At 32.1% G+C, this 22,499-nt stretch overlaps 1 protein-coding gene and 1 long non-coding RNA gene across 9 annotated transcripts in view; one reads left to right on the top strand and one right to left on the bottom strand.

Moving 5' to 3' along the window:
• The window catches only part of LOC117108947 (transcription factor SOX-5-like), a 123,919-nt gene that overhangs the window by 90,382 nt on the left and 11,038 nt on the right, over positions 1-22,499 (top strand). For 4 of the 8 annotated variants that reach the window (XM_033251137.1, XM_033251134.1, XM_033251133.1 and 1 more), the window contains 2 exons: positions 16,917-18,111; positions 21,543-21,703. In XM_033251137.1, the coding sequence (XP_033107028.1) occupies positions 16,926-18,111; positions 21,543-21,703 (1,347 nt within the window). In that variant the 5' untranslated portion in view covers positions 16,917-16,925. Of the gene's footprint in view, positions 1-2,545; positions 2,733-16,378; positions 16,518-16,602; positions 16,747-16,916; positions 18,112-21,542; positions 21,704-22,499 lie in introns of those variants that run through there. The other 4 variants (XM_033251136.1, XM_033251139.1, XM_033251140.1 and 1 more) reach the window with 4 other exon arrangements.
• LOC117108949 lies at positions 11,028-16,235 on the bottom strand. The gene is made up of 2 exons (XR_004445440.1): positions 16,051-16,235; positions 11,028-14,852 (listed from the first exon to the last, which is right to left on the bottom strand). It is a non-coding gene; the product is annotated as an uncharacterized LOC117108949 (long non-coding RNA).

Here is a 22,499-nt window from a genome sequence, read left to right as displayed (position 1 = left end):
ATATATTCACGTTCATACAATCATGTTGGAATTTTCCAGCAAGAAAATATTTTATTTTTATATCAAAAGGATGTTTGATGTGAAGACAAGACATTAAAAAAACTTTAATAAATTTATAAGTATAAAATAAAATTGCGGCAGTTAACCCAAGACGATAAAATGAAATGACATGCAAATGAGGAAATGTACTGGTATTGTAGATTCTCATCGCAGATTCCGTAAAAAATTATCGAAGTATACCGAACATTACAGTACAGTATAGTGATTACATAAACGTTTGAAATGTACTTAGTCTGCTGTATGCATTGTCTTTTGCTTCCTGTCGTTAAAAAAAAAACTGAAACATATACAATTGTCTTTCAATGTATTTGCAGTGACCTCAGGGAAATACTTCTTCTTTTACCCATGCAGAAATGTCACTTAAATAGTATGCCTTGCTTTACGAAAAATAATGATTCGTTCCTCTATATAGCTAGAAATCCAAACTGTAATTAATTTGTATTGTCTCCTCTACTGGAGAATCTTATTAGGTTGTGTATCGAAACGAGTATTACAGGAAGAAATAAAATACAAGATCGTTTACAATGAATTATCATGTTTGAGCTAGAGAGACATACTGTAGTATGCTGTGCTGCTTGTACGATTCTCCTCTAATTCTTCCACGAGCAACATCTGTAAATCTCGTAGGAATTTATTAATAAACAATTTTTAATCATTTAATGTAATTGCGTCTTTGATTTGTGAGAAAAATTTGAACTAAATTCCAGCACGCGTGTAGATACTGAACAGAAGAAGTAGCAGGTTGAGAAAATAGTTAAGAAGGGTGTATAACCTCTTTCTCCTTTCCTAATAATAATGGGTTCTAATTGTCTCAATAAGCCGGAAACGAAGAATCCTAGTATATGAACATATTATGCGAATGATCCCTACGGTCATTAATCACAAAGCAGAATTAATTCTGGCATACTATAATGGATGTATTACAAAAAAACAAAGCCACTAGCATAGGTCAACGTAAGTATTGTACGACGTACAATGCGAGTCTCGTGTTCACATTAGTTGGAGAATGGTGATGAGGAGGTGACGATGAAGTCAACCACAGTGACAAATCCAGTCAGTGATAAGTTGCAAATCTACCCCTTCCACTTGAAGAAATTACGAGGTAGGTCGTGGGGTTAACAATGCATGTCCGTTTTATAGGAATCCTGTCTCTGTTTATTTTAAATTTGCTGTCATTTTCATTGTGTGTCTTCTGTGGAAATTCCACTGCACAACTGGGCATTTTGTTGAAGAAATGCTTGAACAATAAAAAGAAAATTAAATTGTTGTATGTGTGTCCCATATTATATTTGCTTGTTCTGGCATTATCTTTGCATTCTTGGATTTCAATCTATCAGGATTTAAAGAATTAAAAGCAAGACAGTTGACTGATTTTGGTCACATTCTTTTTCATAACATTTTTTACATCTCTTTTCTATGTGTACATTTTACAATGAGATTATGCAAAGAAAAAGGATAGATGAAGCGTGGATTGGTGATATGATTTTAAAATAGCCAAATGGATACAGATCCAACTGTATTAAAAGACTTGCATAGCTATTCATAAATTTGCTGATATAATAAATGTATGAAGAGTACACCGGTTTATATGAATGAGCAAATTGAATGAAAGACAATATGTAAATGCTCAAGTGTTTAAATTATGAATGAATGGAAGGATGAAGTAAACGGATGAATGAATGCATTCAATATTAAATATTAATTTTTCTACTCTAATATGAAATTCATAAATTATTTTCCATTCTCAAATTTCTTTTGATGCTAAAGTATATAATCATACTTTTTTCATGCATAGAATAATTAAGTATCTATATAAATATTACATTGTAACGGATTATGATTTTATTATTTTCTAATAATAGATTTTATACATATTTTCTTTTATTTCTTTCTTTTCATTATAACTCTATATACTATGTACTTAAATTCTAATGTTATTGTTTCGTTTTTTTTTTTTTTATATCTGGTGACTTTTTGTAATAAAATTTTATTTTCTTCTTGTTGTTGTTGTTGTAACTTGCTACTTATTTAATGATATTGGGGCAAATGTTTTACATTTTCTCATACAATTTTTGGCCTCATATTTTTAGGGGACCACCCCTTTTTTAATATCACTAGCCACTCAGAAAATCCTACATAAATTTAAACATCCTTCTCTGTAAACAGTATCCATATGCACCTGTATCTAACCAAGGCCAAGATATATGACTAATTTATTATCTTAAAATAAAAAATGATTTTGTCTTCCTCTTTTTTTTTTTTATTTAAAAGAAAATGATTTTTTTTTCTCTATCTGGCCTTACTCTCTACTTACATTATTCTTTTGTTGTGTATTAATCTCGCGTTATAGTTGCCTTTGTTTAACAAGAGAAGCCCAGTGATTTTCACCAGCATCTGACAATAAAACTTTATGATTCTCTTCCTATGACTTACACTATAATGCACAGGCAGTCACAAGCAATTGTAGTTCTTTTGTTTTTGATAGGAAGTGATTCTCAAACATCCCATTGTGTTCTGTTATCCTGTGAACTTCCACCTTGGGAATAGTTGATTGGTATCTCATCCAATCTTGGCGTAGATCCATTGTATTTTGATATTGGTTCTTTCTGGGATCACATTCTCCAGTCTGTTGTTCAAGATAAAGCCGCCTCTGTTTTGGATGCCTTCACCAGGTTGGTAGGTTGGTTTTGTTGATGGGCAGGACTTCTGTAGTTGATATTAATATAATATAATTAAAGTCATTCTTAATTGGTGCTTCGATGGTATAACTATAAAGTACTTTGAGTATTGTATTAAAGCTCTCTTGTCCTTGTGCTACTAGTAAAGGTAAACCATGAAGATTTCAGACATTCATTGCTACCTTTTTGAAGCCCTTGAACTGGAAATAATTGTGTTCCTAGTGGAATCTCAATTCTTGAGGTGAGATACAGTAAGTACTTGAATTTACTCCCTCAATCTAGTGGTAAGAGAGACCATGAAAGGAGAGTCTTGTGGGACTCCAGGCTTGAAGCTTGGGCAACTTTGTAAACAATGTTAATCCATATTTGAGGAGAAAATTTAACATATGCATAGATATAAAATTTGAAATAAAATATTTATTAAAATTATTTTAAATGCAAACAAATAATAAATTGCCAAACTTTACACTAAAAGTTCATCCAATAGGATCCTTTTTATAAATACAGAATGTAATCATTGATTTTAATGGCAAATTACAGTTTCTATAAATTGACCCACTAATTCTGAAACAACCATCAGATTTTTGTATTGCGCATGTCCCAAACCCCTGGAATTTTGCCCTATTTCAATATATATTGTAGCCCAGGCTTTGAGTGAACGTGGATTTGATGTAGTGTCTTGTTTCTTCCTTACTGTACTTCCAACTAGAATGCAATTGTTTATTTCGCATTGTTTAGAAAACAATTGATCTTAATGTTTATTTCTATTTCCATTAATTAATTATTATTTGCAATTATATCCATATGCAGTCTTGTCTCCCACGTGCAAAAAAAATACCCAGTCAAGTGCAAAACCAATAATTAGTGCGAAATATGCATAACACAAGAGACCAGATGTCTATAATTAGCATGATTGTTGACATCATCAACAATCATTCTACGATTGTTGTCACCAGCGAAAGTGTAGTAGTCTGTAATCGGATCTATTAACCACCAGTGTCCCATCATAGCAACACTGTCGTTATTTAATGATGATCATCTTCAGCAGGTATCTTCTACCAAGAAACTTCAATTGCCATAAACTTTGTCACATTTTAATATGGAGTTGAATAAATATCTACTTATGTACAATTCATCAGTAAATATAAACTCCTTTCAGTGGCTATTAAGGCTCATAGGGGCGTTGTGCTTTCCATGCCTGTTACAATCTTATCTATCTTAATTATTCCCGTAGTTCAGTACGGCTATCATAGGTCCTACGTCATAGTAAATAAACGTTTATAAGGAAATTTTTGTGTCTTCATCGTGTTAATTTATTTTAACATTGTATTTAAAACCCTGTTTCTCAAATGCTTTTATTATACACAGGGTATTAAGTGCTCATGATTAAGCGCCACAGCACTAATTCGAGAGCGGCGCTTAGCTAAAAAAAATCAGATTTGGTACGGCGCTTATTCGGTAGCAGCGTTTATTCAAGCATTTACGGTACTCAAACAGAAACTAGTAGGTCCATTGGATAAAATAAACTTCATTGCTTCAAAATAGGAAATTCAGTCCTTTGGTAGACCCCCGACACATTGTACAGATGCTCTACTGACTGAAGCATAAGGCGGCCTAGCCTGTCTAACTTCCTAGACCACACGTTCTTGGTGTATCTTGGGTTTTTGTTCTATAATTTATATTTGGGCATTATGAATATCCGATTACTCGGATTTTTGTGTTCCAAGATTCAGTTCAGTTGCTACTCACCTTGGATTTCAATTCAAGCCCTAAAAATTGTCATGAAAAATTGACAAAATGAAATATTTATACTAAATGCGAAAATATTCTGCAAATTACATTTATCTTGGAATTAAAAACGCAATTACATTGGCGTGTTATGTAGCAGAGATTAAAATGTTTCATCAGAAGCCTGTCAAGCCAAAAGTCTCCCATTCCATCGCCATCGCTCATTATAGGAACGTGTATTCAATTATGATTTATGTTCTGATGATTTTTCCCTCAAGTGCCGCAAAATTTGACACCTCATAATTTACAGCAAACTGTAATAGAATTTTTGTATTAATACATTAATTTATTTCAGTACATATGCATTGTTAAGAAATTAACTGAAATATTTTCAGGGAACTTTTTTTGATTTCCACAGAGATCTGGTTTCATTTTAAAAACTGATCCCTTTGCCTTCAAAGCCACTATGTCAGGAATCCATGTTCGCCTTTTTAAAGGGAACACTGAAAATGTCTATTTAGTGTCACGCAGATGGGTATTAGGGTTTTAGCCCCCAGGCATTTTCCTAAATTACGATTTATATTTCCATTTTGTGATTTGTGAGTTGTTCTCTGTTTTTCATGACAGTAAAAAGGGAAAAAATTAAATAGTTTAGCAAGTCACATTTTTTAAACCATAAATTTAATATTTCAACCTACATCATAGTGATTAATATTATACAAGTTTAGACTAGTTGTCTTGTCTGCAATGCTGAGATTATCCATGATCAACTTTACAATTTATTTATCTCACTCCATGACTTATGTAATATTTATGCAATTTTAGCACATTTATCTAAAAAATCAACATTTTTTGTTGTAAAAGTGTCCATCCGTACCTATCCTGTATTTTTTGTTAATGAATTAAATTTATATTTATATCATTAAAGTGTCTCATAAATTTGAGATGGAATTAGGATTTGTTAAAATGTGACTATCATATGATCAATGTGATCGTTTGAGGAAACATGTAATTGATGGTGACATGTTAAAGGATAAGTCATGTGATCGAAGATAATGTTAAGAGAAAAAAAAATTGAGATCAAGGTTGCTATTTTCAGTACTGATCAAAGATGCCTTGTTTGAAGAATCATGTGATGAGGGATGTTGCCTTCTAAGAATCACTGATCAAAGATGCCTTTTGTTTTTAGAATAGTTTTGTGATTTCCATCTGTGGAAAAATACACCAAAGTGTGGAGAATCTGCAAATTCTCGTCTGTATATTAGAAAAAATTATGATTTAATAATGTTTCATATATATGGGATAAAAAAAAAAGCCACACTATTAGAGAAATGAGTGTGATGTAGTTCTATGTTATGTTGGATGAATGAGTACCGGTAATCACTGTTATCTTATTGGGAGAATAAGTGTGATCAAATAGTGATAAGTTGGAAGAATGCTTATGTTGACAAATACCATGTTGGGAAAATTTAGGTAAATATAGTATGATTGAGAGCTGTTGGAAGGATGAGTATGATCATAGATACATAGTTAAGAGAATGCAACGATGAAATGCGCTAAGTTATAAAATGAGTATGATCACAGATACCATGTTGAAGAAATGATTAAATATGTAATATTTCATTCATCACTTATTGAAATATATAAATTGAAATTAAAGATCATAATCAGGACACTTCTTCAAAGAATATAGATGCTTTTCCAAGCAAACACTTAAAACCCTGCTAATTTGACCCAGTATTGTATTTCTCCATTATCATTGATATCTTAAATGAGTAGTTGAAAGCTGTGTACACAAGGCAAGTTTTGCAGTATTGTGATATGAGATTTTCAGAAAGGCTATATAAACAATGCATTTCTTTGACATAATACATATCTATAATATGGATTAAAACCCTGAATAACTTTGGCCTGTGTTCTGTTTATGACTAAAGTACAATACTAATGCCTAGATTTATGCTAGCTTTTAATACGGATGATAGTGCATACCATGATCTCTCTAAGGTTTTGGTGTTAACAGTCGGATAGATTCAATTCCCTTGATCTTTGCAAAAATAGGGGAAAATGAACGGGTATCGTGCTGACGTTATGAGTGTTATATGAGGGATGGGTGCTAGACTGAAGAATGTGATTGTCCTAAACGAAAGATATCACACATGCAAATGATTCGATAGACCATGACGTCATTTGTAATTACAGCCCAAACTCATGAGGGCGTTCTCTTCTCTGGTCCGGTTAAGGCTCATTAAGTAGGTTCTTAACATGGTTGTTAATGACACTTTCAATTATATTTCATGAATAGATGTTAATAGGAAAAAATAATGTGGGATCAAATAGGGAAAAAAGAGATGCTTGTCAGGTACGATTCAATTCGATTACTTAGTTGACATCGGCTTCGTACGAACTTGGGCGGTTCAAAACTATTCATGCGGCTTTTTCACCTTGGGCCATCCACATACATCCTATAAATTACAAAACAACATTTCGGCATATAACTTTAGGTGTGGATATATTTTAAATTAAGGTGGTTTTGTGTGTGTATTTTATAGCTTGTCACTGTTCTACGGTAGTATATCCTGTGGATTTTTATAAAATTTTACTCTGTCGAACGAATAAGTTTACTTCTTCAACTTCAGTCCTGTCGTTATTATTTTGCAGTAGTTGCTGTAACCAGGATATATGGTAGGCGTTTATGGTTTGCCATTGTATTATTTATTCTTTATATTTTTATTATGTTCTTAAACCTGCTGGTATCTTAGGACTAATTTTTTTTTTTCGTCATAATAATTATGAGTATTTTTCTGTTTCTTCATCATTAGAGATTAAACTAATTTTTGTCAATTTTGTATAATTTTCAATTGATTAATAGTATTTTTAAAGTTGTTAATAATGATTATAAATTTATACATATATTTATACATTTTTTAAAATTTTTTATAAGAATTTAAAATAATTATGTAAATTTAGCAAATTAAATTAAATATTTATATTTTTTTAAATATAAGAAATTGAAATAATTACATAAATTTAGCAAATTAAATAGATATATTCAAAATTTAAATTATTGTCTTTTTTCTTAATCATCAAATAGAAAAATAAAGTTTAAGGAATAAACATAATGTAAAATTTAGCAAATTAGAAAAAAATTAAATTAGATAATTTAGGATTTGGATTAAAGTTAAGTTTTAGTTAACCAATTAGGATTGTCCTGTGGATTTGCAGTAAACACAGTGCAACTCTACTCATAGGCAGTACACATGGAGTTCATCGTTGCCCTTTTCTGAAGTGGGGTTAAGTTGAGCAACGGCTTAAAAATCACTGGGAGGGCAGTTTGGTAGAATAAAGTTAAACCAGGGGATCCTTATATTTCAAGCAGTGCGCATGCATTTTGTTACCTATGATGGATACTCTCAGAAATTTCCATATTTACAAATTTAATTGAACAAATATTTTTTTAATCAAATTTATGTTCCATAATAGTTTAATGAAGGTTTCGGAAAAAAACAATCTGAACTTCAGCAATAGTGGTTATTGTTTGTTATAGTCAAAACTCAATTCATGCGAAAAATAAATGTTTGATATAATTAAAATTTCACTTTAGTAATCTTTTAAATCAAAATATATATGTGTTTGCATAATATATTATCTAAACATAAATGTTTATATATTACTGATAGCTTGTTATAAAATATATTGCAATTTAATTTGTGTTTTAAAAAAGTTAAAAATGTTTTTAGTTTTTTTTTAATTATCTTTTTTTTTTCCATTTTCATTGTTTTCTATGAAGGAAGTTATTAATGTACTTGTCACACTGGTTTTTTTTTTTATGTTGAAGATTTTATCTTTTACTTCAGCATAATATGTTACATCCTCGTTGAGAAATAAATTGTATAATTGTAACTTAAGATAAATTTGTTTGAAGGTTATTTTTCTCAGTTTCAGCAATAGTTTTGACAAAATTGGGAATTCTTTTCATATCTAGGATCCTGTTTTAAATTCATATTTGAATATAGTGCACATGGCTTGATTTTTTTTTGCAATGACTGTTAACTGTTCAGTATATCACTTTATCTGCTCTGCTTAAGTTACATGAGTTTCCACAAGACCTTGTTTCATTTTCTTTAGGCAATTTATTTAAAATTAGTGGAAATTTATGTTCAAATGTAGGAGAATTTTGGATATTTGGACTTGCCGATTTAGATTATTTAAAAGTATGTGCGTGCGTAAAAAATGTGATGGTGAAGATGCCTTCTTTCTGAAGAAGTCTGACCTTTTAGGATGACCTTGATCCACCGTGGATGTTGGAATTTAATTTCTAGAATATATTTAGCTTCAGAGATGGATTTAGTAGTCTCCAGCCGTCCTCTGTGCAGTGTTTTAATTCAGCCGTTTCTAGATGATTTGTCGTTTCCTTTTTTGAATTATTCATGGAGTCGGGCTATGTAAGTTAAAGTGAATAACACTAAGAGAAGTAGCGGAAGGCTTACTAGAGATAGCGTGAGCTAAAAGATGCGTCAATAAATCGTAGTCCACGACCCACTTCATGAGTGCTGTGGGCTTACCCTTGTTGTCAGACTCGACATTCACTATCATCAATTTCTACCTGCATGTATGAAGCCAGCGGGAAAAGGGGTCATTATTGTCGCGTTCATAGAATAGCAATCAGTGCAACAGAACCAGGAGGGGTCAGACGGTCTTCCGATGATGGATCATCCCGGTTTTGAAAATTACAAACTTGCACTTTGCAAGGAAAGTCTCAATTATACTGTATATATTACAGAATACACAAACGTGAACATGCGTTCTAAAAAATAGATGTTTAAAAAAACATGTATAACTAATTTTACTAATGTGACCTGTTTGTCATTAGATGAGTTAGGATATCCTATACTGGCATGTGATTAGGCAATTCCGTAAGGAGATAAACCAGGACAAAGACTATTATAACATAACTATGAAGATATATTGTTGTATTAGGCTCTAAATTTTGTATTCATCAAAAGTAGGGTCAGTTAATTCCGATAATTAATGTACTAGTTTTTTTGAGAAAAACATCCATGTAGTATTTTTTTTTGTCTTTGATGATTACTGTATTACTGTATGATAAATGGTCCATAGTATGTTTGTGGCATAATTAATAGTATATGACGTTAAAAGAAAAGTACATGGTAGATTTAATCATTATAAATTTGTAATCCAGTAAACTTTATAGGTTTGTTAATTATTTTTATAATAATGTGTTTTCATAGTGCAATGCCTATACTTCTATTTTCTTCACATTTACTACTATTGTTTTGTGTTAAAAATATGATCAGTTTTGGCTCAATGAACCACCATCGCATAACATTTTTGAAATAAATATAAATGATATAAATCTAAACACTCATTTGATGGTCCTTATTGTAAGATTGTTACCGCTTCACTAACATTTAACAGTGTACTGAACCACCAAATGTTTCCTTGTTTACCTTCAAAACAATTTATATTCTGAAAATAAGCTAACACCCTTTTATTACCATAGAAGTTGTGATATTTAATATTATCTACTGTGCATTCATGCGACAATGTAATTCATTATACTTTATACTATAATTTACCTTTCTATGCTTGACTGACTTTCAGTTGAATTCTGTCATGAATTTAGGTTGACAACTAAAATGTTTACCAAATTTGGAAGGTGAAGGTGTTTCAAGATATTTGTTTTCTTTAGGAAACTTGATTTAAGGTGTGGAAATAGGATTGTTGCTGATGATCGTGAATAAAAAGTCTTTAATTTTTTTCTTGTTTGAATTTTGATGAGGTAATGAATAAAATTGGATGCTTCCTCCACAAAATTAATAAGAGCGGCTACCGTTGGAAAGCACAACGGTGTGTTGTCTTGTCTATTAATTGTTCATTGTTCACAGCATAGTGGGAAAAATACAACACATTGGTGTTGTAGCGATGTCACGTCTAAATACAGTAATCAAATGAAAATAAAGTAGGTAATTAAATCTTAGGTTAGTATCAGCATCAGATTTATTTGGTTCAGAGCCCCTTTAGCCCTTATTTGGTGATATTTCTCAGTGGTGTGTTTGTCATTTTTCTCACCTGTAGTGTATCCATCTTATAATATAAGCTGTGTGTTCATTTGCTGATGTCATCCAGTTCCGTTGGTCTTTCTCTTTTTCTGTTGACCTTTAACCTTTGACATAAATATCTTTCTCTTGTTTCTCATCGTTACACAACAGGTGATTTTGTTTGGTTTCCATTTTGTAAAAATTTAAGTAATTTCATAGATGTAAACGATACGAGGCTCTGTCTCATGTTATGTGTAAATCTTTTTTATTTCTTTTATAGTTCATCCGTAGAATTTGTATATTTGTTATGTTCGTTGCATAGTAGTTCCAAATTCAACAATAATAAATTTGTCTTTATGGTCAATAAAATGTATTGAAATTCTTTTTATTTGGTAAAGTTATAAAAACTCAAATACATAAACAAGGCATTAAAATACATCCTAAAAATAAGATATACAGCAGGTTATAACTTGTAGTTATAAAGATGATCATGCATTTTTTATTTTTTAACTCATTTAAACTTTTTTACTCATATTATTGTAATATCAGCATCATTGTCATTATCTTATCCTCCTCATCACCAGTTCATTGATGTATATTTGTCAATATCATAATCATTATCTGAAGTACTATCAAAATCAGTTTATTAATGTATGTACCATCAATATCATTATTATGATAAGCATCATCATTATGTATTCTTCGATGTATGTATCATCATTATCATCATAATCTGCTATCTTCTTTAGAATTAAAAAATATTCGAAAAGGTTGGTACACTGATGGGATATCATAAGTTGAAAATGAATCTACCATCTGGAAACAATTCATTGCATTATTACAGTGCATCATATAGAATAGACATGCGGAGAAAATGATGATAAAGAGGGCAGCGCCCATCACGGGGAACAATTCTAATGGATTGTGTGTAGGGAGAATAAAAAAATTTGCCCGGCAGAAAATCCAACATCACACATTCGACAATATAGACAACAGGTGAAAGCAAATGAAATGTACAGTACTGTAATTGAAACTGTGTAGTTTGTATTGAATTTTATCGTCTTTGGATGCATTTAAATTCCATCGAAAGCTATCATATATTAAGAAGTCATTTGCAAAGACTTGTAATGATTATTAAACAGCAGGTACGAAAATTACAACTCGGAAATGATACAGAACCTGCGACTGGTGTGTAGAAATGCACGTGAAATATACCTGATCTGGTTTTTCCGAACAAGATTCCATATGTAAGACACTCACACTTTCTGGTCAATGCAAGGATTACATGTTAAATGAAGTCAGGAAAAGACTAATGATTAGGATATTTAGTTACATAAAATACAAGTACTGACTTAAATAGGGAAATAATGAGAAATATACAAAGTTAAGCACAACAATGGATGAGAAATTGCTGAAAGTATGTCAGTTATATTTTTCTCTAAATATATACAACTATGATTAAAATGTTAGCGACTTAGTTGTGTAGAGCATCTATAAATACTGACATATTATTACTATTGTTATTATTATTATTTTCTTTTTACTATACAATGTTATAAATGGGGACCCTCTATAAATTGAGGAGTTCTCTTGAATAAGTTAAATAACGTGATTCCGCCTCATTATGAGGATTAGGGGGTGAGGATGTTCTTAATCATGAATCAGATCTTGTGCCGCCACGCATTTGAACCCAGGACTATGGGATTAGAAGGCAAGCATTTTACTACTAACCAGAAAATATATTGCTTTGTTCCTTCAAAACACTGATAATGATACAGATACACAGATTACAGTATCATCATCGTTATCATATTCTTTATTATAAGGGAGAACACATAATAGAAGGGAAGATAGTAATTACGATAACATGATTATACGAATTGGCACTGGGGTAATGTTGGTGAAAAGTTTGTAATGCTTTTGATGTAATCATTAAACTGAGATAAAGATAACACATCAGGATTTATAAAAATGGTGATGCTAAAGATTATGTAAACTAGTTTATAGCTTTTTCCTAACAAATATTTAATATAATATTCCCTATCCCTTCTTCCCCCCCCCCTCCTTTTTGTGACTTCACCTTTTCCATCTTCCCATTCCATATCTTCCTGTGTACCTCTTTCCAGTTACGTACATGCAGAATACAATGTGTGATAAAATGCCTGCTTGCACAAATCATAATTTTACTACTGCAGGTGAATTTAAAACTTCCTCAGTTTGAAGTAAATAATGTAGAGGGCAGTACATAGGTATATAATAATATGACAACATGTTTGCAGTTAGTTAGGAAACACGTCTGCTCTTTATGAGTAGTAATTTGTGAATAAATCTACAGAATTTATTAAATTATTTAAGACCACGCTACATTTCTTATTGCGTAGGAATGAATAAGCAGGTGAACTTAAATTCATGTCTGAATCAAATTTTTCCTGTATTCCATTAAACATCAGTAGCAGAAGAAATACTTCTTGTGGGACAGTCTTATTATGGCAAAGAACTAGTTCTGTACATTTTAATTTCAATTAAATTCTTAGTGGGAATTGCATGGCCAGCAAGTGCTAAGTGCATATAACTGTGTTGCTCAGTTGTCATGCATGGCTGTGGGTACTTTGTGGAACTATGCACTTCTGGGTTGTGTATTTGTGTAGTTAAGTTCAGCCAATGGGGCGCACCCTTAGGGAGCATGTGACACAGGCCTTCAAGTGTGAGAGGAAAGCCGTAGTTTCAAGTGTTAAGCCTATTCATTAACGTAATTGCGAGAATTTTTTTTTTTAAGAGCTGTGTTCAGACTGTTGCTTCTTATTTCTTAATGGGTACTTGACAGGAAACTTTCTTTGAATATCTGGCTTCCTGGCTGGCTCCAGTGTTATTATCAAATTCTGACAAGATTTCACCACGTATTCTTCCTTTTTTGCAAATTTATAATTGCTAAATTAGCAAGGAGAAAATTTAATAGTTTAATACCAGATATATTTCCTCTGTGCAATTTATTTTTGAAATTGTTTATACTCTATTCTTTTCAGTCTTGATTAAGTTTCCTCCATAGATCTTACTTGTCACTGAATTTCACTTTTTAAGAAATGATTTAAAACAAAATTGTTGGCAACAAGAAAGAATGCATTTTAGCATAAATATAAGTGCATTTTGTTCATTCTTAACATACCTAATGCAGAGGGGATCATATCCATCCCTGTCAAATATTCATAATAAACTCACCCACAAGCAAATTTTTTAAACAGTCATAAAGAATATATCAAGTTGCTACAGATATAGTAGTAAATCAAATTTTATTTTCGCACAATTTAATATTAAATAATTTGATATAAATTCACATTCATTTTTTAAATGTGGTATAAAAATCGCGGGGTTTTTTCTGTTTACCACGCATTTATCAGTTTAATTGTAATTATTTTTTTAAGTGATCAATTTCAAATATCTGCATGCAATTCTATGTTATTTGTAATTGCTTTGTGTTTTTATATGATAGGAAAACAAATTTCCAGTTGTTTTATTGCACAATAAATGTTATAAAAGCTAATATTTTGCATAATTATATATTTTTTTAGTTAAACATTAATTGAAATTAAACCTTGCAACATATACTTGTGATAATTAATATTTAATTTTCCACCTTTTCTGTATCACGGGAAGGGGATGGTGACTAGGGGATTGACCTTGAATGTTGTCTTTTGTGCCTTCCACTCCCTATTCTATTAAAAGTCATTCAAAAGAAGAGCTTATCTTAGATAGCTCAGGTGAGTAATGAATTTTACACCATGAAACGAATTTGATAGTTTAGGATATGTGTCTTATCCAGTATGAATCTCGAGGGACGGTTACTGTATAATCGCACATATATAATATATGATTACAAATATGAGATTAACCATAATGCCCTGCATTTGATGTGTCTATCATTGTCCATTCGAGAGCATTCTGCGACAAAATTACCACATGGTCTGCAGCCTACAACAATACGAGAATCATATCGTAAACAGCAGCATTTGCCAAGCCTACTCATGGTCACCCTTTGCAGCCTAAAACAAGCCTATTATGGTGAATTCCTGCGGCCTAGAAACTAACCCATAGTGTCATGGTCACCCCGCGCAGCCCACGACAAACCTATTACGAAAACCTCCTGAAGGCAAAGACAAGCCTTTCATGGTCACCCTGTCCGTCTGCACCGAACATATCGTGGCCATATGCTACATGCCTATCCTTGGTCACCGCTTGCCTAGATTGCCTATCACGGTCGCTCCTTTGCAGCCTGCCTGCAGGGTAGGATTTTACTGTCGCACCAAAGACATCTCAACAGTGCACACTGAATCTACAAGATATAAATTTTAAAATACAGATGTTAATTACAATGGGCAAGGAGGTGGTAAGAGTTTCTACATTATTTGTGAAATATCAAAGAGGATTTGATATTTGATAAACCGTATTTGCCGTGAATATGTATATAAGAGACAGTATATATATATATATATATATATATATATATATGAATGTATAATTAGTTCACCGTTAGTTCACCATTCATGCTCATTGGTTAATTATTCATTTTATAATTCTACTGGATAATTTTATTTTATTTCTAATCCCCTATAGTATATCTGTATGTTTTGTTAATAAAACATGACATTACCAACAGCAGTTTTCTCCCCCCCCCCCTTTCAAAAAAACAAAAAAAAAACAAAACAAAGTAAATAGTATAAAACTAAAAAACTGATACCTAAAAAGTTACAGAAAAAATTACATGTATTTAATATTACATTAAATCAAATGTTAATTTAAAAATATAGTGAATCATTAAAACAATTATTATGCTTAATTCAAAATATTAGATCATTTACAAAAAAGACCTTTATCTTTTTTGTTTATAATAAACTTCATTTCCATGACGTTTTGTCCTAGTTACCTTCTATTAGATACATTAAAGAAAGTCAAATACAGGAATTTGTGCATTCTCGTTAAGATTATCCACGTCCTGTTTTGCTCCTATTTTCTCAAGGATAGATCATAACGACGTAGTTAATTAATTGCTGACCTTATGTCTTGGCTCTCGCATACAAAGTAGTAAAGATAAAAACCTGTATTAAATATTTTTTTTAATGATGTTCAGTCAAATCTGATTCCTAGTAGTAGGTGTTGTCTTCCTTTTAAACAAACAAATTGCTAGTAATGATACTAGTAACGTTGTGTTTATACTCATATCTGTCTTTCTTCATTTTTCGTGCTCTATTTCTGAACAGAAAATTGTTTTTTCTGTCTGTTTTGCTTTTGTCGATTTGGGCCAAGCGAGTTTTGATCCTAGTAAGCTTTAATTTGGAGTTGGTTTTTGTAGAATCTCCTCCTAATCAACAGATGGTCTGCACCTGCTAAGTGTGAACACACTAGCCGCAGCCTGTGGACAAACTCATACATATGAGTTATAATAACAATCATTAGCGCCTGTCTGTGTACATCATGCACTATGGGTACTTATTTCATCAAAACTCTGACTTACAATCACCTCCTAATCTTACCTGAAATTCATCGTATGTACGATAGGTCCCCTAGCTTTGGTTTTGACGGCTAGAACGTACTCCTCAGATAGTGAAAAGCATTGATTACCGAAACGCTTCCTTCTCAATATGTTGTACTCCGTGCTTTAATACAACTTCCTCTAGATTAAGTGGCTGTAGCTTATATTGTTTTGGTTGGCTCCAGCCCTCTGTGATGAGCAAGACTCTAATACTGACTCACTTCCCAAAATGTTTTATCAGAATTGTACATACTTTGTACCTTTATTAATTTTCCCCTCGGAAATACATATCTCCCCTTATCAGTTATCGTCCATAGGGCTGCGGCTCTCAGACACCATCCATGCTGATTTAAAACAGGGGTCGTTGTTAATAAGTATTCATTGTACATGTCACCAATGTGTTGCCCAACATCATCTGGTCTATGACGTCCAACGCGAGTACTACAATCAACGCAACAAACTTGTTAGGTATTTATGGCGCTTCTATTCTCCCACCGGGAAGTTGAAAATACATTTACAACCTTAACTCGTGTGGTTTTGCTTAAAGTTATCATTTGACGAACGCGTAGCAATCTGGTTGCGTATGGTTCATCCTGCACTGCCGGCAAACATGCTTGTGTAATACCAATGCGTTTTACTCAGTATATATTTTCTGCTGTGTTCACATCTTTCGTTGGTAGTTTGCACCTCAGTGTAGGTTTGTAATTCAAGCAAATGTAAACATATTTGTTCAATTTTGATATATCAATGATGGATTTTCATATTTTTTTTAATAAGTGAATTACTTTTACTTTAGATAAATGGTTCATGAATATAATTTTTTTTTTTAAGTAGTTTATATTTAATTTTTTTAATTTTCTTTTTTAGAGTTGAAAGATGTCTACAATTATGGACACCAATTTGGAATTGACAAAACACAAACCGATCAAATGTGAGATAATTGAGGAGAATATGGACACAGAGGACCAACAGCAAGATGCATATATCATTGACAGAACGGTCGGTAAATTGAACCGGACCACGGACTCGCTGAGCGATTCGGGGCAGTCATGTGATTGTTCCTCCGAGGAAAATGTAATAATGGAAGAAAAAGAAGACATTAATGGTCAAGGGAAAGGATCGGAGGTAGATGAAAAGATGAAAATTGATTTGAATGGAAATATGGGTCTTGATAAAAATGTGGAGGTTAAAACAGTTCATAATACGAAGTCTACCTCAGAACAATTGGCTGAAAAAGATGCTCAGATCCAGGATATGTTACTACAACTGAGTGTATTGAAAGAACAGTTAATGATACAGCAACGCGAAAATACAGATATCCACAAGGTACAGTTGGCAAAGCAACAGCAGCAGTTAGAAGTGCAACGCCAACAACAGGAGATGATACAAATGCAACAGCAACAGATAATGCAACAGCAACAGCGTATTCAACTTCTATCGCAGGCTGTTCAAGAACAGTACAAAGCTGCACCACCAGGATATGCGGGTATCCGCCTCATACCCATCTATCCCGGTGACTCGTATCCATTACCCCCTCACATGCTTTTACCCTCACCTACTGAACCCCCAGCAAGTGTGAAAGTAGGTATGTCACCCACTTCTCCAAAACTTGAGATACCACACCAACCAAAATCAGTTAGTACAACTCGGATACAGCCTCCCCATGTGACATCACAACCTGTAATATCAGGCACGACAACATCTATCTCAAGCAAGGGACTTCTTACAATACCTCAGACACCTTTTCCACTGCAGGGCTTCCCCTCACCAATACGGTTAAGTCCGAAAACCCTGCACACAGGTAGCGAAGTCCAACAACCATTAAATTTAACCCTGAAACCAGCCCCAAAAGCTGGCCCAGGCATGCAAAAAATGATTGACCTTCAGAGCCCACCATCCCCTCCTCTTCAAACCTTTGTACCCTCAAGACCGTTAACAATCACGGAACCTCTGAAACGAAGTAATTCAATGTCGCCAAAGGCTAGTTATCAGAAGTACGCAACGCATGAAGCGGAGATTTTGTCCGGAACGACAGCAAACATGTACGAACATTCGGAGTCAGGTAGAGTTATTTTCTTTCTTTTTATTCCTGTTTGTTTTGAGAAATTTCATATGCATATCAAAAATCATATAGATTGGTTTGTGAACTTGATAAACCATTCATGAGTAATATTTTTTTTTTTCCTGGGAAAGCAGAATGTTTTTTGCGATGAAATTTTTAAAATGTTAACGAGACTGAGATAAGAGACAACACTTTTATGGAGCTGGTAATAATGATAGATGGTGTGTTTTGTTCAGAAATTGCAATAGGAAATGCAAGATAAACCGTTAAAATAATGATTTATTTTTATCTGCTGATTTATATTTATTAATAAGTAATTACCTCACAAAATCCTAATCAATATTTCCACAAGGTAAATGGTTTAAACCGTCTCGTCAATTACAGTTATGACCTTTGAACTGGCTATATTGATGATAATGGCTGTTGGTGTGGTAAAAGGAATACTTAAACACATCTGATTACGTCTGATTTTTCACTTACACACAAATTTACTTGGGGAAATGTTTAATATTTCATGATGCGAAAATAGCCTGGAAACATTTATTGTATTGCATAAATCTATGTCTCATAATTTATAATATGATGTTTGTAGGTTTTAATAAAATATAAGGATAATGAATGGATTATGATTATAATGAGTTGTTTATTTTTATGTTATATTAATAATAAGTATGTAATAATATTATGAAGATTTATATGGTGTACAAAAAAAAATGCGCTGAGAGTGCAATCGTTGTAGGAAAATTATTAAAAGATTCCAATAAATCCATTTTGACCAAGAAAGGAGGATATTGTAGAAGTATGGTATAGTTTAATATAGACAAATTAGAAATTTCTTACAAAATCAAAAAAATCATTCCACAATTTATTTTTTTATATATCATCTTTTTATTGAAAATGTTAAGATGATAGAAGAATGGCAAATGGAGAAAATTCAATCAAATATATTTTAATCTTTGAGAATGCTGGATTTTTGAGACATGATTAATTTTACGGTAAATACTTTCATGTCAAGACACGTGCAAACAAATGGACATAATCGGAAAACTAGATTTGTATGAATTCAATTTTTGTATATGCTGCAAGTGTATATGTACAGTACGTGTGTGTATATATATGCAGGAAGCAGCCTGATATTGCTTAACAAAATCCATATGCTGAGAATTGTCTTAGGATTCTGATTTTATACTATTTAAGTTGCCGGGGGAACAAAACCAAAACGGTTGCGTTGATACGTAGCACATGTGTTGTGCTTTTACAACACGCATCAGGAACATGTGTGTAACGAGACGAGCGTCGTAAACGAATCACTTTCTCAACATCTGAAGTTACTTATGTGTTGATTTCCCAAGTTTCTTAAAGTACACAACTTTAATAGCTTCTATGTATGACCGGTATTATGCCCACGACTTGTCAGAACGTCTTTTCATGGAAATTGAGTTTGCGAATGAAAGCAATTGTCTAAGTATTTTGTCCGTGGGATGGTAAAGGGCATGGCTTCAATGAAACATATGAGCTCTTTCAAGGCTGAAATTTGTAGACGCGTGACCATTGAAAGAAAGAATTATTATTTAATTATAAATTATTTGCAATGTGTTTTTTAGAGAAGGAAGATTGATAATCATTTATTAATTTGAAAGTTGTTATTAGTTGATAGTGTTATAATATATTATTATTATTTGTGTTGATAATATGGGTTTTTTTTACCGATAGGATTCCAAAATACAAATTACTTCCAAAATATTTCAGAAGTTCACTTATCTATTTAACTAAGATGCTTTAAATTTATATAATTAAGGAAGAAATATATCTTATTTTTGAAGATTTCAGGGTAGCAGTGGGTGTAATAAAAATAAAAATAATGTTGGATTTTTTTATAAAATTTCCATTTTTTCGTAGCGGAGGGTGCGCTAACTGGCCGAAAATGAAATTTTATTTTTATTTAAAATCGCCATTATTGGCATTCAGCGGATTTGCTAAATAAAGAAGGTATAAAAAGTCTCGCCTAATTAAAGTTTGTACTTTAACCTGTAGTTACCATTTTATGAAACACAATACATATTATATTTAACACAAGCATTTTTTGAGTATGGTCCATCCAGCTTGAGAGCTATATAAGGCTGTAGAAAATACATTACAAAAATTGAATGGATGAACATTTTAAAATAATATTTAAAAAAAGATTGATTTTTATAATGAATAAAACTTTTTAAATGAATAATAATAGTAGTTAATATTCATAATTACAATATAATGAATAATAATTACTATTGAATTATATTATGGGATAATTTGAAAATGAATAATATTGTTTCCTAATCAAGGACCATAAAATAGACTTTAAGTCTAGCCCTAGGAGGGGGGATTACATTGTTACACTAGACCCACTTTGATGGCCTCTGTGAGATCCTGAGCCAGGTTCTCTGAAGCCTAACCTGACTTAAAGTGGTTTATTGGACCGTCTAATTAGTCATTTCCTAAAATAGTTGGCCAGGATTGCCGAAAACCTCATGTCCTACGCCTTCAGTTACCTATAATTGGAACGCTGTGGCGTTTCCTTCTGTAAAGTTGTCTTTGGTATGTCCTTGACTCTTCGGAGTTCAACGCCAGTTCTAAGAGACACTTTTCTTTTTTTTCCATTACGCAAATAACACCAACTATGATAATGATACCATTTCTACAGAAAATTACTGTTTATAAAGTAACCAACAATATTATATTCTGTAATATTTACTTTGGGTTATTGTTTCCCTGTAATTAACTTGCCCTTTAATTCAATTTTTAATTAGAGAATTCTATTAACAATTAAATCATCCTAAATCATTTTTAAAGGGAAAATCATAACATGTATTTTACTTCTGTGAATGCTCTATTCACACTATCAAATTTTAATTTACTAATAACTATTGTATGCCCATATATGGTCACGATGTGCCCATATATAGTCATAATGTACCTATATATGGTCATGATGTGATGTCATCATAACCATATTTAGGCATGTCGCATGTTTTTTCAAGTAAAATTTATAGTCTGGACAGGACTTTAATTTGATGTATCAATTATTACAAATGTGTTTTATGAAGAGGTAGCACAATCACCTTTCCTGATGTATTGCTCTTCACAATCTTCGTTCTTCATCTAAAAATCTCTTGACAGTTTCAACTCGTAAAGGCAAGTCAAAAGCTTATGGTTAACATGCTTGTTCTTTTCAAGCCCCCTTTCTATGGAATTCTTGCCGCTTTTGGTCGCGATTTGTCTAATTTGCTTTCTTTTTAAAAAATCTAAAAACTTACCTATTACTGGAAAGTTAACTTGCTTTATTTGCTCACTTAGCAGCTTTGATAAATTTTGAATTGGCACTATATAAATATTTGTTATTATTATTTTAAATACCTATAATATATGTTTTGTCCATCATCTCTCTTTAGGGTCTCCCCAGGAGCCAGGATATTTTCAAGACTCTGCTATGGTTGACAAGGAGAAGATTGCATTCGAGGCGCTATCCAATCATCTCCCGACTCATTCGTCCCTTCACGGGGAAGCAGCCATAGTTACCTCGAGTACAAATGATGTACGGCATGTGATGCAAGTAAGTGTGATTACCGTCGTCAGTGGGAGTGTATGATTTAAATGCTTAACTAGATCTGTTCCTATCAACCATTTGTATGTTATTCTATCAACCATTTGTATGTTATTCCCTTTGATCATCTTAACTAATTATTTTGCATTTTGGTTTTTTTTTTTCTTCATTAAGTTCCATCCTTACATTAATAATAGAGTTGAATGCAATGTCTTTCCATATCTTTACAAACTACTTGTATGTACATCAACCTAGTCCATTGCACAACATTCTGTGGCTAAGAAACTCTGGGTTGTCTTCTGCTTATTTCTCCCAGTTTAACATAATCAACACAAATGTTGTGGCAATGTGAGGTGCTTTAATATAAATCCAGAACTAATTAATTGAAGTGTAATGAACATGAGTATGTTAGCATAAAGTACTGCTTCTTGTTCAATTTTTCTATTAGAAACTACAATTGTCATAATCTTAGATTATAGTAATTTTAAATCTGATTTTGATATATTTTGTTAACTAATCTTGGTTAACAATTGAAAAGTAAATTTGGATAATATATAAGAGTACCAAACTCTTAATGCTGTCTAGGAATCAAATATGAAATATTACTTTACAATTATACCTTTAAAGCTGTTAACTCCATCACAAAACAGGTTAAATGGTTTTATATATTTCTAATATATAATTATAGTATATAAAATAATATTTTATATATCAAACTTGTTTCTTGTTAGCTCCAATTGAAAAAAAAAATTTTAATGGGGAGAAATGATATACTTAATTACTGCATTTAGACCCCTTAGTTACA

Source organism: Anneissia japonica, unplaced genomic scaffold, assembly GCF_011630105.1.
Source record: "Anneissia japonica isolate Jap-2015-1 unplaced genomic scaffold, ASM1163010v1 scaffold987_len1640505_cov201, whole genome shotgun sequence".
Taxonomy (NCBI): domain Eukaryota; kingdom Metazoa; phylum Echinodermata; class Crinoidea; order Comatulida; family Comatulidae; genus Anneissia; species Anneissia japonica.
This window is presented reverse-complemented; position numbering and strand designations above follow the sequence as displayed.